Source organism: Loxodonta africana, chromosome 14, assembly GCF_030014295.1.
Source record: "Loxodonta africana isolate mLoxAfr1 chromosome 14, mLoxAfr1.hap2, whole genome shotgun sequence".
Lineage (NCBI taxonomy): Eukaryota > Metazoa > Chordata > Mammalia > Proboscidea > Elephantidae > Loxodonta > Loxodonta africana.
The window spans coordinates 79,299,212-79,315,629 of record NC_087355.1 but is presented as its reverse complement, the minus strand read 5'-3'; the positions used below and the strand labels follow the sequence as shown (position 1 = coordinate 79,315,629).

The 16,418-nt window shown below is 45.7% G+C and overlaps 1 protein-coding gene and 1 long non-coding RNA gene across 9 annotated transcripts in view; one reads left to right on the top strand and one right to left on the bottom strand.

Moving 5' to 3' along the window:
• The window catches only part of ASAP1 (ArfGAP with SH3 domain, ankyrin repeat and PH domain 1), a 360,432-nt gene extending 344,460 nt beyond the window's left edge, over positions 1-15,972 (top strand). For 7 of the 8 annotated variants that reach the window (XM_064268086.1, XM_064268091.1, XM_064268088.1 and 4 more), the window contains 4 exons: positions 312-370; positions 11,149-11,648; positions 13,726-13,848; positions 14,984-15,972. In XM_064268086.1, coding sequence (XP_064124156.1) covers positions 312-370; positions 11,149-11,648; positions 13,726-13,848; positions 14,984-15,058 — 757 coding nt within the window. In that variant the 3' untranslated portion in view covers positions 15,059-15,972. Of the gene's footprint in view, positions 1-311; positions 371-11,148; positions 11,649-13,725; positions 13,896-14,983 lie in introns of all 8 variants that reach the window. The other variant, XM_064268087.1, reaches the window with a different exon arrangement.
• LOC135227643 (uncharacterized) overlaps positions 7,970-16,418 on the bottom strand; it is a 32,408-nt gene continuing 23,959 nt past the window's right edge. The window contains exon 3 of the long non-coding RNA XR_010317833.1: positions 7,970-8,168. This is a non-coding gene — a long non-coding RNA (uncharacterized LOC135227643). The remainder of the gene's footprint in view (positions 8,169-16,418) is intronic.

The window sequence follows — 16,418 nt, the reverse complement described above, 5'->3', positions numbered from 1 at the left end:
ATTCTCTAGATAATTCGGCCTACTCTCTTGATCTCCTTGGATAATACTGTTAGGAGCCCTGGTAGTGCAGTGGTTAAAGCGCTTGACTGCTAACCAGAAGGTCGGTGGTTGGAAATCGCCAGCGGCTCCACAGAAGAAGGATGTGGCAGTCTGCTGCCATAGAGATTTACAGCCTTGGAAACCCTATGAGGCAGTTCTACTCTGTCCTGTGGGGTCGCTGTGAGTCAGAATCAATTTGACGGCAGTGGGTGGGTGATGGGCACTGATATTGTAGTATTTTAGATCCTAAATGATTCTTATTTGTTAATTAGCACCAGCTCTGCAAAGACTGCCCTTGGTCCAAGAGTTCTTCCGAAACTACCTCAGAAAGGTAAGGTTTATTTTTTTCGTATTTACATGTAACTAAAGTGTCACTACACCCTCCAAGGGGACAGGACAGGGATGTTTGTCCCTTGTGCTCATTGATCTGTCCCAAATGCCTGGAGCAGTTCCTGGCATGTAGTAGACACCCAAAAAATATTTGCTAAATGAAGAAGGGTGTTTATAAACTTAAATTCAGTGATGAGCAAAACACCGTACTTTTTCTTAAAAACACAATGCCTGTTTTAAGAGACACATTAATATAACCCGCGGGCACTGTTCTTATCTCCTCTTGGAAACCTAATCAGAGAGACCTGGGAACAGATGCCAGCTCCATCACTTGCGATCTTTGTGGCCTTGAGGAAGCAATGCTTCACTAAACCTCAGATTCCTCCTCTGTAAAATGGGGGCAGAATGAAATCGTGCCTCAGAAAGCCCCTCGCCAGTGGGAGGCATAGGCACCCTTCCCTGGGGTGGCATCTGCAGTGCAAAGCAGAGAGGCCCGTGCTCCACCAAGTGCAAGAAGCAGCGTCTCTGGATGCCGCTGCTTTGCCAAGCTAAGACACTCAGCCCTTTGACTAAATTTTCTCTAACGCTGAACAAGCTTTCCAAAAGTTCAGTCTTCTTATGACAAGAGTGATAGTGTTCCCTTTACCTGGTCGCAGTGTGTTAGCTTTAGAGTTAACACACCACCTTCAGCAGCGCTGGGTTCTCTTGATCTCCATGCGAGGCCAGAGGGCACCCATCAGATGCAGACTGAGCCTCGCAGGAGTTCAGGGCAGCAGCAAGACTGGAGCCCACCACGCCTTTGACCCTGGCCCAGTGTCTGCTGCTGCTTTTGAGCAACAGTGTTGAGGTGGGATGTTGAAATTCACCACTTTCCACAGTTCTTCCGTAAAGTAGTGTGTTCGGAGGAGCATTGACTGGTCAAGCCAGGCTCCCACGCAGTAAAGATGAAGGAAGCCAGATGGCTACTCCATCATCCTCTAGATAACTGAGAGGAAGCCTACGCCTGGGCCTAGAGAGTCTTTATCTCCGATTTTTTTTCCTTTAACATTCTGTGCAAAGAGCTGTCCTTGTCTCAGACACGTTTAAGACAAGTTTCCCAGGCATTATCCCCCTTACTGGAGAAAGACATGGCAATCTGTTTCTGTAAAGATTACAGCCTTGGAAACCCTATTGTGCGGTTCTTCTCTGTCCTATAGGGTCCTATGAGTGGAATCAACTCCACTGCAGCAGGTTTGGTTTTGGTCCCCCTTATCAATGAGTCCTGGTGGCGCACTGGTTAACTGCTTGGCTGCTAACCAAAAGGTTGACGTTGGGACCCACCAGCCACTCCACAGGAGAAAGATGTGGCAGTCTGCTTCAGTAAAGATTATGGCTTTGGAAACCCTACGGGGCAGTTCTATGCTGTCCTATAGGGTCGCTATGAGTCAGGATCAGCTGCATGGCAATGGGTCTGGGGTTTTCTGTTCGTTTCATTTGTTTTTGGAATCTTTACCCAGTTGATCACACGGCACCATTCAGTCCATCCCAGCTGCCTTTCCAGCTCACTCCTCTAGCACCCAAACTCCAACAATGCTTTGTCCCCACGGGGATGTGTCCGTGGATGCCACCACGTAATCACTGTCTCTCATCCCCTTCACGTCCTTGTTTCCCTCCTAGCCACACATCACTCCATCCCTAAAATCACGCCTAACACTGCCCGTCCACTCCCTCACTCTCCTCTGCTTCATTTTTTTTTTTTTTTAAATTGTGCTTTAGATGAAGGTTTACAGAGCAAATTAGTTTTCTCATTAAACAATACACACAGTGTTTTGTGACATTGGTTGCCAACCCCATGATGTGTCAACACTCTCCGCATCTCAACTTTAGGTTCGCTATTACCAACTTTCCTGTCCCCTCCTGCCTTCTCATCCTTGCCCCTCAGGTTGTTGTTGTTGTTAGGTGCCATTGAGTCAATTCCGACTCACAGCGACCCTATGCACAACAGAACAAAACGCTGCTCGGTCCTGCGCCATCCTTACAATCGTTGTTATGCTTGACCTCATTGTTGCAGCCGCTGTGTCAATCCACCTCGTTGAGGGTCTTCCCCTTTTCCGCTGACCCTGTACTCTGCCAAGCATGATGTCCTTCTCCAGGGACTGATCCCTCCTGACAACATGTCCAAAGTTTGTAAGATGCGGTCTCACCATCCTTGCTTCTAAGGAGCATTCTGGTTGTACTTCTTCCAAGACAGATTTGTTCATTCTTTTGGCAGTCCAAAAGTATATTCAATATTCTTCGCCAACACCACAATTCAAAGGCGTCAACTCTTCTTCGGTCTTACTTATTCATTGTCTAGCTTTCATAAGCATATGATGCGATTGAAAATATCATGGCTTGGATCCAGGCACACCTTAGCCTTCAGGGTGACATCTTTGCTCTTCAACACTTTAAAGAGGTCCTTTGCAGCAGATTTGCCCAATGCAATGCGTCTTTTGATTTCTTGACCACTGCTTCCATGGCCGTTGATTGTGGATCCAAGTAAAATGAAATCCTTGACAACTTCCATCTTTTCTCCATTTATCATGATGTTGCTCATTGGTCCAGTTGTGAGGATTTTTGTTTTCTTTATGTTCAGATGTAATCCATACTGAAGACTGTGGTCTTTGATCTTCATCAGTAAGTGCTTCAAGTCCTCTTCACTTTCAGCAAGCAAGGTTGTGTCATCTGCATAACGTAGGTTGTTAATGAGTCTTCCTCCAACCTTAATGCCCCGTTCTTCTTCATATAGTCCAGCTTCTCATATTATTTGTTCAGCATACAGATTAAATAGGTATGGTGAAAGAATACAACCCTGACGCACACCTTTCCTGACTTTAAACCAATCAGTATCCCCTTGTTCTGTCCAAACAACTGCCTCTTGATCCATGTAAAGGTTCCTCATGAGCACAATTAAGAGTTCTGGAATTCCCATTCTTCACAGTGTTATCCATAATTTGTTATGATCCACACAGTCGAATGCCTTTGCATAGTGAATAAAACACAGGTAAACACACTTCTGGTATTCTCTGCTTTCAGCCAGGATCCATCTGACATCAGCAGTGATATCCCTGGTTCCACGTCCTCTTCTGAAACTGGCCTGAATTTCTGGAATTTCCCTGTCGATATATTGCTGCAGCCGTTTTTGAGTGATCTTCAGCAGAATTTTGCTTGCATGTGATATTAATGATATTGTTCCATAATTTCCACATTCAGTTGGATCACCTTTCTTGGGAATAGGCATAAATATGGATCTCTTCCAATCAGTTGTCCAGGAAGCTGTCTTCCATATTTCTTGGCGTAGACGAGTGAGCACCTCCAGCGCTGCATCCATTTGTTGAAACATCTCAATTGATATTCCATCAATTCCGGGAGCCTTGTTTTTCACCAGTGCCTTCAGAGCAGCTTGGACTTCTTCCTTCAGTACCATCGGTTCCTGATCATATGCCACCTCTTGAAATGGTTGCATATCGACTGATTCTTTTTGGTATAATGACTCTGTGTATCCCTTCCATCTTCTTTTGATGCTTCCTGCATCATTTAATATTTTCCCCATGGAACCCTTCAGTATTGCAACTCGAGGCTTGAATTTTTTCTTCAGTTCTTTCAGCTTGAGAAATGCCAAGCATGTCCTTCTCTTTTGGTTTTCCATCTCCAGCTCTTTGCACATTTCATTATAATACTTTACTTTGTCTTCTCGAGAGGCCCTTTGAAATCTTCTGTTCAGTTCTTTTACTTCATCAATTCTTCCTTTTGCTTTAGCTGCTCAACGCTCAAGAGCAAGTTTCAGAGTCTCCTCTGACATTCACCTTGGTCTTTTCTTTCTTTCCTGTCTTTTCAGTGACCTCTTAGCTTTCTTCATGGATGATGTCCTTGATGTCATTCCACAACTCGTCTGGTCTTTGGTCACTGGTATTCAATGTGTCAAATCTATTCTTGAGATGGTCTCTAAATTCAGGTGGGATATACTCAAGGTCATATTTTGGCTCTTGTGGACTTGCTCTGATTTTCTTCAGTTTCAGCTTGAATTTGCATATGAGCAGTTGATGGTCTGTTCCACAGTCGGCCCCTGGCCTTGTTCTGACTGATGATATTGAGCTTTTGCATCATCTCTTTCCACAGATGTAGTCAGTTTGATTTCTTCGTGTTCCCTCTGGCGAGGTCCCATGTGTATAGTCGCCATTTATGTTGGTCAGAGAAGGTATTTGCAATGAAGAAGTCGTTGGTCTTGCAAAATTCTATCATTGGATCTCCGGCATTGTTTCTATCACCAAGGCCGTATTTTCCAACTACTGATCTTGTTTGTTTCCAACTCTCGCATTCCAATCGCCAGTAATTATCAATGGATCTTGATTGCATGTTCGATCAATTTCAGACTGCAGCAGCTGATAAAAATCTTATATTTCTTCATCTTTGGTCCTAGTGGTTGGTGCATAAATTTGAATAATAGTCGTATTAACTGGTCTTCATTGTAGGCGTAAGGATATTATCCTATCACTGACAGCGTTGTACTTTAGGATAGATCTTGAAACGTTCTTTTTGAGGATGAATGCGACACCATTCCTCTTCGATTTGTCATTCCCAGCATACTAGACTATATGATTGTCCGAATCAAAATGGCCAGTACCAGTCCATTTCAGCTGACTAATGCCTAGGATATCGATGTTTATGCGTTCCATTTCATTTTTTACTATTTCCAATTTTCCTAGATTAATACTTCGTACATTCCAGGTTCTGATTATTAATGGATATTTGCAGCTGTTTCTTCTCATTTTGAGTCGTGCCACATCAGCCAATGAAGGTCCCGAAAGCTTTACTCCATCCATCTCATTAAAGTCAACTCTACTTTGAGGAGGCAGCTCTTCCCCTGGGGAAGAGCTGCCTACCCTCAGGTAGTATGCCCATTTAGTCTTGTTTTGTTTTATGGGCCTTCCTGATCTTTGTCTGAAGGGTAAACCTCAGGAGTGACTTCATTTCTGAGCTAAAAGGGTATCTGGGGGCCATGCCCTCAGGGTTTCTCCAGTCTTTGTCAGACCAGTAAAGTCAGGTCCTTTTTTCTGAGTTAGAATTTTGTTCTACATTTTTCTCCAGCTTTGTCAAGGACTCTTTATCGTGATCCCTGTCAGAGCAGCCGGTGGTAGTAGCCAGGCACCATCTAGTTGTGCTGGACTCATCTGGTGGAAGCTGTGGTAGTTGTGGTCCATTAATCCTTTGGGCTAATCTTTCCCTTGTGTCTTTGATTTTCTTCATTCTCCCTTGCTCCAGGCAGGGTGAGACCAGTGGATGTATCTTAGGTGGCCACTCACAAACTTTAAAAAAGACCCCAGATGCTACTCACCAAAGTAGAATGTAGGATATTGTCTTTATAAACTATGTTATGTCAGTTGAGCTAAATGTTCCCCAAGACCGTGGCCCCCAGCCCTCAGCCCAGTAACTCAGCCCCACAGGGAGTTTGGATGTGTCTATGAAGCTTCTATGACCTTTCCTTGGTCAAATTGTGCTGGGTTCCCCAGTATTGTGTACTGTCTTACCCTTCACCAAAGTTACCACTTACCTACTGTTTGTTTAGTGTTTTTCCTCCACTCTTCTCCCCTTCCTTCCCTTGTAACCATCAAAGATTGTTTCTTTTTGTGTGTAAACTTTTTCATGAGTTTTTGCAATAGTGGTCTCCTACAATATTTGTCCTTTTGTGATTGACTTATTTCACTCAGCATGAAGCCCTCCAGATTCATCCGTGTTGTGAGATGTTTTGCAACTTCCTCACTGTTCTTTATGGCTGCATAGTATTCCATTGTAAGCACCATAGTTTATCCATTCATCTGTTGATGGGTACTTAGGTTGTTTCTATCTTTTTGCTGTTGTGAATAATCCTGCAGTGAACATGGGTGTGCGTAGGTCTATTCATGTGATGGCTCTTATTCCTCTAGGATATATTCCTAGGAGTGGGATTGCTGGATCATATGGTATTTCTGTTTCTAGCTTTCTAAGGAAGTGCAATATCATTTTCCAAAATGGTTGTACCATTTTGTATTTCCACCAGCAGTGCATAGGAGTTCCAGTCTCCTCACAGCCTCTCCAACATTTGTTATTTTCTGTTTTTTTTTTTTTTGATCTGTGCCAGTAATGTCTGGGTGAGATGGTATCTCATTGTAGTTTTTATTTGCTTTTTTTTTTTTTAATGGCTAGTGATGGCAAGCATTTCCTCATGTGTCTGTTAGCTGCCTGAATGTCTTCTTTGGTAAAGTATCCACCCTTCCCTGCTTCAGTTCCATTCACTTAACTGACTGCGCTGACAGAATGTGGCTGGGGAGCAGGTGATCTTCCTCTGAACTCGTGACCACTGACCTCAGAGTTACTTAGCACTGCCGCACAGTCCCACTGCATTTTCTGGTTCCATGTACTGGCTGTTCTCCTAGACCACTGCTTTACACCTTCCTACTCCCCTCAGACTGCCAACCCCTCACCCCCCACCCTCACACTCAGCGGAGGGCTTTGCTCCTGTTATCTTCGTGACTCAGACCACAATCCATCCCATGCCATCACTACCTGCACTCAACACCCAGGAAGTGACAGCCGTGCTGCAAAGGCAGACCCTGCACAGTGTGCCCGACCCATCCTCCTCACCTACTCAAGCCAGCACCTCACCATCCTATCAGGGTGCAGAGGTGCTGGTACAGGGCCCTTGTCCCTCTGACCACCACCCACTTTTCCACTGCCATTCTTCCTCTCTTTGTGTGTTATTATTTGGAATTTCCCATAATCCTATACAAAAATAGTATAATGAAGTTCATCCACCCACCCAGGTACTCATCACCCATCTTCCACAATAATCACTTCATACCTGACCTTGTTTTCTCTCTTGCCCTACCCACCCCCAGACACCCTGTCACTTCAGCAGAGACAGTGCATGGGGAGAGGCTGCTGCTTCGAGCGCGACCGCCAAGCAGCTCAGTCACCTGGTGGTTTAGTGACTACCATCAAACCACTGGACTTTCTCCCCTGGGGTGTCACGGTGTACTTCTGGACCCCTCCCCTAGGGGTTGCCATCATACCAGTGGACTTTCTCTCCCGGGATGTCACGGTGTACTTCTGGACCCCTCCCTTAGGGGCTGCCATCAAACCACTGAACTTTCTCTCCCAGGGTGTCACAGTGTACTTCTGACTCCCCACACAGGGCCAGAGAGCATCTGCACGGTGAGGCGGTGGGGCTGGGGTGCCTTTCGCTGCCCTCCCCCAGGCATCCACCCCAGCTGGCATCTTCACATGCAGTGTGTCCTGGCCAGGTCTCCCTCCTTTCTGTCCCAAGCTGTACCCGTTTTTTAAATCTTTTGGGTACCTTTAAAAAAAAAACCTTTTAGGAGGGCTAAATAAAGCCTTCTTGACTGTAGACAGACAGCTATAGTGGAGCACTTTTTTGATAAAAAGCAATATTATGGAAACATGAGGCACTTTTAAATGAACCAAGGAACCCATGATCCCCCACTGTAACACAGCTCCTACCTCTTCTGAGAACACATGTTTTTCCATCGCTGTCACTGTAAGGAACATACAGGTGTGCAGCGTGGCCTTTTCCACTTACCATTTCAGCGTAAGCATTTTTCCTGTGTTTACACACTCCTTGTCAACGTTGGTAAAGCCTCACACTCTCCCTTTGAGTGCAGTGTCTCCCTTTGAAATTTCCTTTTTCTTAATGTGTTCTGCTCTAGCGTTGTACTCTGTGTGATCCAGTTCTTCGGAAAACCTTGCTTTTCTGGCCTTCAGAGTTGATGCAGTTCAGAAAGGACCTTTAATTGCAAACAGGAAAAATCAAAGCTAGCCTGGAAATAAAATAGCCAAGGGTTGGACAGGTTCCCCTAATGGAGAGCCTGTCTCTTCCATTTTCTTCCTTATTATTATAAAAGTAATATATTTTATTGTAGAACATTTGAAAAATACAGATAACCAAAAGAAGAAAATGTAAACCACCTGAAGTCATACTACCCAAGATAACCAATTTGCTATATCCTTCTAGTCTTTTCTCTATACTTATATTTAAAAAAAAAAAAAAAAATTCTGTCTAAACTGATTTTTTTTTTTTTTTTTTTCCAAATAGTAAGTTAAAACTGTTTTCTGTGATATAACTACCCAACAGCTGTTACTGGCTGCATAGCATTCCATCGCGTGGCACCGTGATGTGTTAAGCAGTTGTACTCAGACATGCAGACAGTTGGCAGTTTTTCCATTTTGCACAACGCCGTGTTGAACACTCCAGCGTAGACATCTCAGTGCGTGTCTTTGATTATTTTTTCAGGATAAATTCCAAAGTCAGAAGTGGGGGTGCACAGGCTTGCATATTTTGAGGGTTAGGATGCATGGTGCCTGCTCAGGGTTTCTGTTCCCCGTAAGTGTGGCCCACGCAGGGCTGTGCTTGCTGGGTACCTGGGGGAATCCCCAGCCTCTCCCCCCATTTCTGCCTTCCTCAGGCTTTTTTTTTTTTAAACCCTGTTTTCAGACTTCCAAGAGGGGAGTCTGAGTGACAGAGTTCAACTTTTTGAGCCAGGCCGTATCAGGTGAAGCTCAAGGCCATGAGCGGTATGCCCTTGAATTCGATTTCCTTAGAAGAAATGTGGCTGGTAGGCCATGCGCAGAGCCACCCCTAGCGCAGCTTGTCACAGTTTACAACACCGGGCTCTATCTTCTCTTTTTTTTTCTTAACTATGAGACTATCTTTCTGAATACCTTGTATTTTTAGATAAAATCCTTGGTTTGATGTGGCTGAGTCAGCTGCTTCCTCGCTGAGAGGATACTATGTGCCTAGCCCCTTGTGCCAGGAGCCAGAGTGACAACACCAAAAAAACCAGACCTTTTGCCGTCGTGTCAATTTTAACTTACAGCCACCCTACAGGACAGAGTAGACTGCCTCATATGGTTTTCAAGGTGCAGTTGGTGAATTCGAACTGCTGACCTTTTCATTAGCAGCCAAACTCTTAACCACTGTGCCACCAGGGCCCAGAGTGACAAATGTGAGTAAAAATATGAATCCTAGCTTTAAGGAACCATTTTGAATAATGATGATGATGGTGGTGGTGGTGTTATTAGGTGCCGTTGAGTTGGCTCCAACTCATAGCTACCCTGTTATACCACAGGACAAAATGCTGCCCAGTCCTTCTTTGCCATGCACACCGTCATTGTTACGCTTGAGCCCATTGTTGCAGCCACTGTGTCAGTCCATCTCGTTGAGAATCTTCCTCTTTTTTGCTGACCCTGTACCAAGCATGGTGTCCTTCCCCAGGAACTGGTCCCTCCTGATAACATGTCCACGGTATATAAGACACAGTCTCGCCATCCTTGCTCCTAAGGAGCATTCTGGTTGTACTTCTTCCAAGACAGATTTGTTCATTCTTTTGGCAGTCCCTGGTTTATTTAATATTCTTCACCAACACCACAATTCAAAGGCGTCAGTTTTTCTTTGGTCTTCCTTATTCATTGTCTTGCTTTTGCATGCGTTTGATGCGATTAAAAATACATGGCTTGGGTCAGGTGCACCTTAGTCTTCAAGGTGACATCTTTGCTTTTCAACACTTTAAAGAAGTCATTTGCAGCAGGTTTGCCCAACACAGTGCGTCTCTTGATTTGTTGACTGCTGCTTCCATGGGCCTTGATTGTGGAGCCAAGAAAAATGATGAAACTCATATAATACATGTCCTGTTGGTAAATTTTTTACATGTATTAACTCATGTAATTCTCTTGACAATCCTGTGAGGCTGTGGTTTTAGAGATGAGGCAGGTGGGACACAGACAGGTTGTGTAATTTGCCTAAGGTCACACAGCTAGTAAGTGGTGGACCTAGAATTAGAGACATGTCAACTCATAACTGCTCTCTATGTCCCCAGTGCTACTGCACAGAGCTGTATAGAGGGCTGTGGAAAGGGGTGAGCCCGTAGCGGCCTCCCCAAGCTGTGCAGTCCTCTGATCCATTCCAGAGAAGAGGAGGAGCTGACTTGGAAGGTCTCCAAATGTTAAGCGGGAAAAAATTGTTACAGACAGTGTGCATTAATGGTTTTTAAGAAAGATATATTCGTAAGCACGTGTGTGTTCATTAGTACCTAGATAATGACATCACAAAAATGTGATCATTTGGGGAGTAGGGGAAGGAACGGTGAGAAGAGAAACTTTTTACCTTTTATCTTGTATGTTTCATGAATCATAAAATTAGGATGTTAATAAATGATGACGCGGCTGTAGAATGGAATAAAATGCAGCATTTAAAATTATATACCACTAATAAAGAACTTTTAGTAGTGTGGCAAATTCTCTTAAAACATTTTATGGGTAAAAGCAGGATAAAAAGCTTTATCTAGAGAAAATATATAGAAAAACTAAGAAGGAATATATCTAAATATTTTAAACGGCTACACCAAGGTGATAGACTTATGGGAAGTTTTCTTTTAACTCTGTACTTTGCAATTTTCTATAATCTGTTTTGTGTTTATAGTTAATTTTTGTTTTTTGTTTTAATTCTGGATTAGTTTGGATATCTCCTGTTTTCTGCATAATTGAGGCATAAAATCATATGAATTGTGATGTGGAGTCCTGCCAGGCTCCAAACTTGTGTCTTAAAACGGGCTGCCTGGGCCCGGGCCTTGGTTCTTGGTGCCAGGTGCTCACGTAAATCCATTCTCTTCGCGATGTCTGTGCCTCCTCCTTCTGACTGGCGGGGGAGAGCAGCACGTCCCTCCTTGTGTTCTGTTCTGCTGAGTTTCCTCTTTGTGATTGCTCCCTCAGTGGCACTAAGGAAGACGGAAACCAGCCATCATCTCTCCCTAGACAAAGCCAACGTCCCGCCCGAAATCTTCCAGAAATCATCCCAGTTGGCAGAGTTACCACAGAAGCCACCACCTGGAGACCTGCCCCCAAAGCCCATGGAACTGGCCCCCAAGCCCCAAATTGGAGATTTGCCACCTAAGCCAGGAGAATTGCCCCCCAAGCCACAACTGGGCGACCTGCCGCCCAAACCCCAACTCTCAGACTTGCCTCCCAAGCCACAGATGAAGGACCTGCCCCCCAAGCCACAGCTGGGGGACCTGCTGGCAAAATCCCAGGTGGGAGAGGTCTCACCCAAGGTCCAGCAGCCCTCAGACATCCCTCAGAAGTCACAGCCTGTGGATCTCTCCCCAAACGTGCAGTCCAGAGACACCCTCCAAAAGCAAGCATCTGAAGACTCCAATGACCTCACACCCACTCTGCCAGAGACGCCCGTACCACTGCCCAGAAAGATCAATACGGTGGGTGGGCGCCAGTTTCCAGGTGGGAGGGTATCTGCTCAACTTAGACAAGAGAAAGCAAGAGCTTTCACCTAACTAGCTATACTTCCTTGTTTTGGGTCAAGCATTGTGGTGGAGTGGAGCCTAGTGGTTAAGAATCCAGGATGCTGGTTGAAAATAACAGACTGGCTTCAGGGTGAACTATAACCCCATGGCCTTGGCAAGTTACTTACCTGCTCTGAGACTTAGTTTCCCCATGTTCAAAGAAGAGCTAATGTAGAAACTGAGCTCACGGACAGTTAAACGCAGTGACAAGTGAACAGCACTTAGCTGGCATGGAGTAAGTACTTAGCCAGGGGCAGCTCCTACCTAGGGACCTCAGGGATGAAACTGTCCTTTCCCACAGTCACAAGAGTGCAATCTCCCTGTCAGACTTCGAGCATCTTCTGAGTCAGGGCTTCTCACTTCCTCTTCCTGGAGGAACTGGAGTCAAAGCCCCAAAAGATGCCCACAAACCCAAAATTCCATTGAAGTCTCACATTCAATCATTTTAATGAAATGCTTTCTATTCCATAATGAATCTTAATATAAAATTTATCTTTTATCCCCCAAATCTCTTTGGAAATGAGATGCACCAAGGAGATGTGTGCTGTTTATTCCATAGGCCACTGCACCCCTCCAGGGCACTCGCACCCTCCCAGGTTGAGGAGGACAGGTAATGGGGGGGAAACCAAAGACCTCCCGTTGTATGTGACAGCTTTGCCCTACTCACGCTTCAGTAAAAAAAAAATAATGTCTCACATTAGTACTCAAAAAAGAAAGGGACAGTCAAGTCAGTTCCAACTAATGGTCACTCCGAGTGTGTCGTAGTAGGACTCTGCCCCATGAGTGTTCAGTGGCTGATTTTTTGGTAGTAGATCTGCAGGCTTTTCTTCCCAGGCATCTCTGGGTGGACTTGAACCTCTAACCTTTCAGTTAGTAGCCAAGCGCCTCAACCATCTGTACCACCCAGGGAACTCCATCAGTACTAAAGGCAAGGTAAATCAATCAAGCCCACTCTCCCGTGGAGTGGAGCCCGTCATGTTCAGTGTGGTGTATGCTGTTGATAATCCTGAGGGAAACCTTCCATGTCTCCCAGGGACCACGGATGGCCTCACCAATGTGACGTAAGCAGCTCATGCCGCATGCTTCCCAGTTGTTTCATTATCTCATTTAATCCTCCCCGCTATAAATGACACCCCATCACGGGCCTTCTCGGCTGCCCCCGGGGTCCTAGCTGAGAAGATTGAAACCTACCACTGCCACAGTTCACCAGGCCTCTCAGACCCAGCCACGCAAGTCCCAGAAGGGAGCTACACAAAGTAGCCTGGATCGTTGGGTGGCTAAGGGAGACTCTAGGGGACAGAAGAAAAGTCACTTGACCTAAACCATGTACAGAGACAGCTGGCTTTTTTTATTACTGTTTAACTAGCCAGCTGCTGTGATGTCTCTCAGGAGGTGCTTTCTGTATTTCCACCTTCCTGCCTGCCAAGAACAGGAAGGCCAAAGAATAAAAAGCCAAGTCTAAACCAACCAAAAATGGAAACTTTTTGGGGAACTGCGTGGCATCCCCGGAGTCCTCCCCACCTCGGGCAGATCCTGCTGTGTTCTAACCAGCGTGTCCGATATGGTAGTTGGCGTGAAGGGACAGAGGAACGTGTGTGCTTCACGTTCAGTCTGCAGAAGCTGCACGCCTTGCTTTACGTCATGTTTCCCTAGAACATTGTAAGACTGCTGCCACTGCTGCAAGCTGCTGCGGTGGGTGGAGGGAGGGTAGTGGCTTCATGGTTTTCCGTGAAGCCAACTTTGACCGCTTCCCGTACTGTTTGCTCTCTGATGAAGGTAGCTCAGTGATGCCCACCCTCTGCCGCGGGACACTACCCTGCCACGAGGGGAGAGAAAGGGACGGTCACGCCTCGAGAGCACAAGCAGTGTGACCTTCTTCTCCCCCTTTCACATCTGAAGAAACTGAGGCACCCCACTCGTGAATGGGAGAACCCCACATCCTTGTTTCCCATCCATCTGTTCTTTCAGCTAAAACCTAGCTTTCTTCTTTAAGGGGAAAAATAAAGTGAGGCGCGTGAAGACCATTTATGACTGCCAAGCCGACAACGATGACGAGCTGACGTTCATCGAGGGTGAGGTGATCGTCGTCACAGGCGAGGAGGACCAGGAATGGTGGGTAGGTACCACAGCACGCCACCCACCCAGCCGGTGAAGGCGGATGCGGTGAGCACCCATCTCACTGAGGTCATCAGAAAACGTCTGCGGGAAGCCATGGTTTAAAGGCCTGTGCAGTGGACGATAAAATGCCATCAGCTGCCCTCAACCTCAAGCTTTCACTGTATCCTTTCTCCCAGAGCAGTTGGAAAACAAGTGCTCCATACACAGCAGCCCTTCCGTTATACGCACACACATCCATATATGTGTGTATATACACATGTACACATACATATACATGTGTGTATACACTCACATACACGTGTGTATACGCTCACTCATACGTATGTGTGTATATACACTCACATATGCGTATACGTCTGTGATACACACAGTAAAACTTGCAAAAGTCAGAACTTGTGTAAGAGAAGGAAACACGTCAGAGAAGGAAAACTCAAATATTTTCCACTAAAAGGTGGAAAACTTGGGAGACCCAGAAAAACAAGGTGGTCACCCGTTGAGCTCCAGCTCTCACAGGTGTCACCCTGTGTGTGTGTGTGTGCGCACGCGCGCATGTGCCGGAAAACCCATTACCGTTGAGTCAATTCTGACTCATAGTGACCCTATAAGACAGAGTAGAACTGCCCTATATAGGGTTTCCAAGAAACAGCTGTTATTTTGGTTAGCAGCCTTAATGCTTAACCACTGTGCCACCAGGGCTCCCTGTGTGTATATTCCGTTTCCTTTTTTTTTTTTTAACGTAAGCGCACAACAAGCCAGGGAGGAAGGGATTTTTAGCCCCGCTTTACACGTAAGAGGCTTAGCGAGGTTTGTCTAAGGGCACCCACCTAGAAAGTGGTATAGAGCGTGGACTCTGGAGCTGGGAACCTGTGTGAGACCCTGGGTGGGTGACTCCACTCCTCCTGGCCCCTGTCCTTTCACCTATAAAATAAAGATGGTAAGAAGGTCTCCCTCAGGGGCCACTGTGCAGATGAGACCTGTGTAGGTGTGTGTCGGTTCTGTGGGTGATGCTGGTCTGTAGTCCATCAGTAGCTCAGGTCTACCCACAGGGGTGAAGGGTGAGTAGGGCTCTCCCCTCAGCCCGGCCTGGGGACTGCCTGCCACCTCCTGCCTGACGACTCCGTGTTCCATTGCAGATTGGGCACATCGAAGGACAGCCTGAGAGGAAGGGGGTCTTCCCTGTGTCCTTCGTGCATATTCTGTCCGACTAACAGGAAGCAGTCCCTCCCGATCGTCCACGTCCTCCCCGCAGACCACCGTCTCCATGCCACCCCATGCACCACGTGTATATAGCTGCTGTTACAGAATCCGAAACTCACGCCAGGGCCACCTCAGGAGGTGAACGTAGTGTGTGTGTATATGTCCTGTGGTATGCTGCCTTCGCCAGTATTACGGTAGCCTTGGAACCCGGTGCGCCTTACTGGTTTGCCAAAGCCATGCTTGGCATCTAGCACTTACATCTTTCTCTATGCTGTTTTACAAGCAAACAAACAGAAGCAGGAGTATATGAACTGCTGGCTTTGCAAGTAGAAGTGGTCGCCAGCAACTGTTGAATGGCCTAGAATTGACTGTTCCTAACAATGCAGTATTCTCAATTGTGTTACTGAAAATGCAACATTAGCAAAGAGGTGAGTTCTGTTTTCCAGGTGAAACTTTGAGCTCCATAACAGACCAGCCTGTAGTTATCTGTGTACACAGTTTACAGCTACAAACAAACACCGACTTTGGTATTTATTACAGAGGAGTGCTCAGCTCAAAGCAAGTGTTATTCCTTCAGCAAAAGTCACTGACCCAAAACCCTTGGTGGCATTTTACAATGCACACAGCCTCGCGCAGGTGTAGATGAGCTATTTCTTCTGTCTTATGATGAGTGCCCACCCCGAGATATTACCTCATTATGCAGAAATAACATATCCTTCATGACTATTTTGACAAAAGTTTCAAACACATCTGATAAACTTCAACTTTCAGGAACCACGACCGCCAGAAAACATGAGGCTCTATTTTATGCATGCCTTTAGAAGCTTACCTGAAACCTGCCTTTTATAAAGGAATAGTATGGATCGGTTGGACTGTACATTTTTTAAACTTGATTGCCATTAAAGCGGAAACTATGAGGTTGCAACAGTATGCGTTTCTAGTCAGTCATTTTGTTTTCTCCAGAGTTTGAATGGACATAGCAGTTAGGAATAAGCGTCCTTCAAATGTGGCGAAATATACAAGAAGTCCATTTTTAATTATTTTCTTAGTTTTGTTCTTTCGATAAATTTAAACTTTTAAAAGATTATTCAAGAAGATGAAGAATTTAAAAATGCAACCCATCTCTCAGTTTCCCCACTCTAGAACCCAGGTGCTGGAACCAACCCTTTTCCCTGTGATCTTTATTACACCTCATCTGTAGATACACTTTCCGGCCTTAGGCTCTCTCCAGCATACGCACTCCCTTCAAGTCAGTTCATAACCAGGTTTCTGAATGCTGCTATAAATCGCACTGTGAACAGACACGCTTCCTGCCCCGAGTTTTCTCCCTCTCGCCTTTCTGTCCATCAGACCATCAAAAGCATCCTGAGT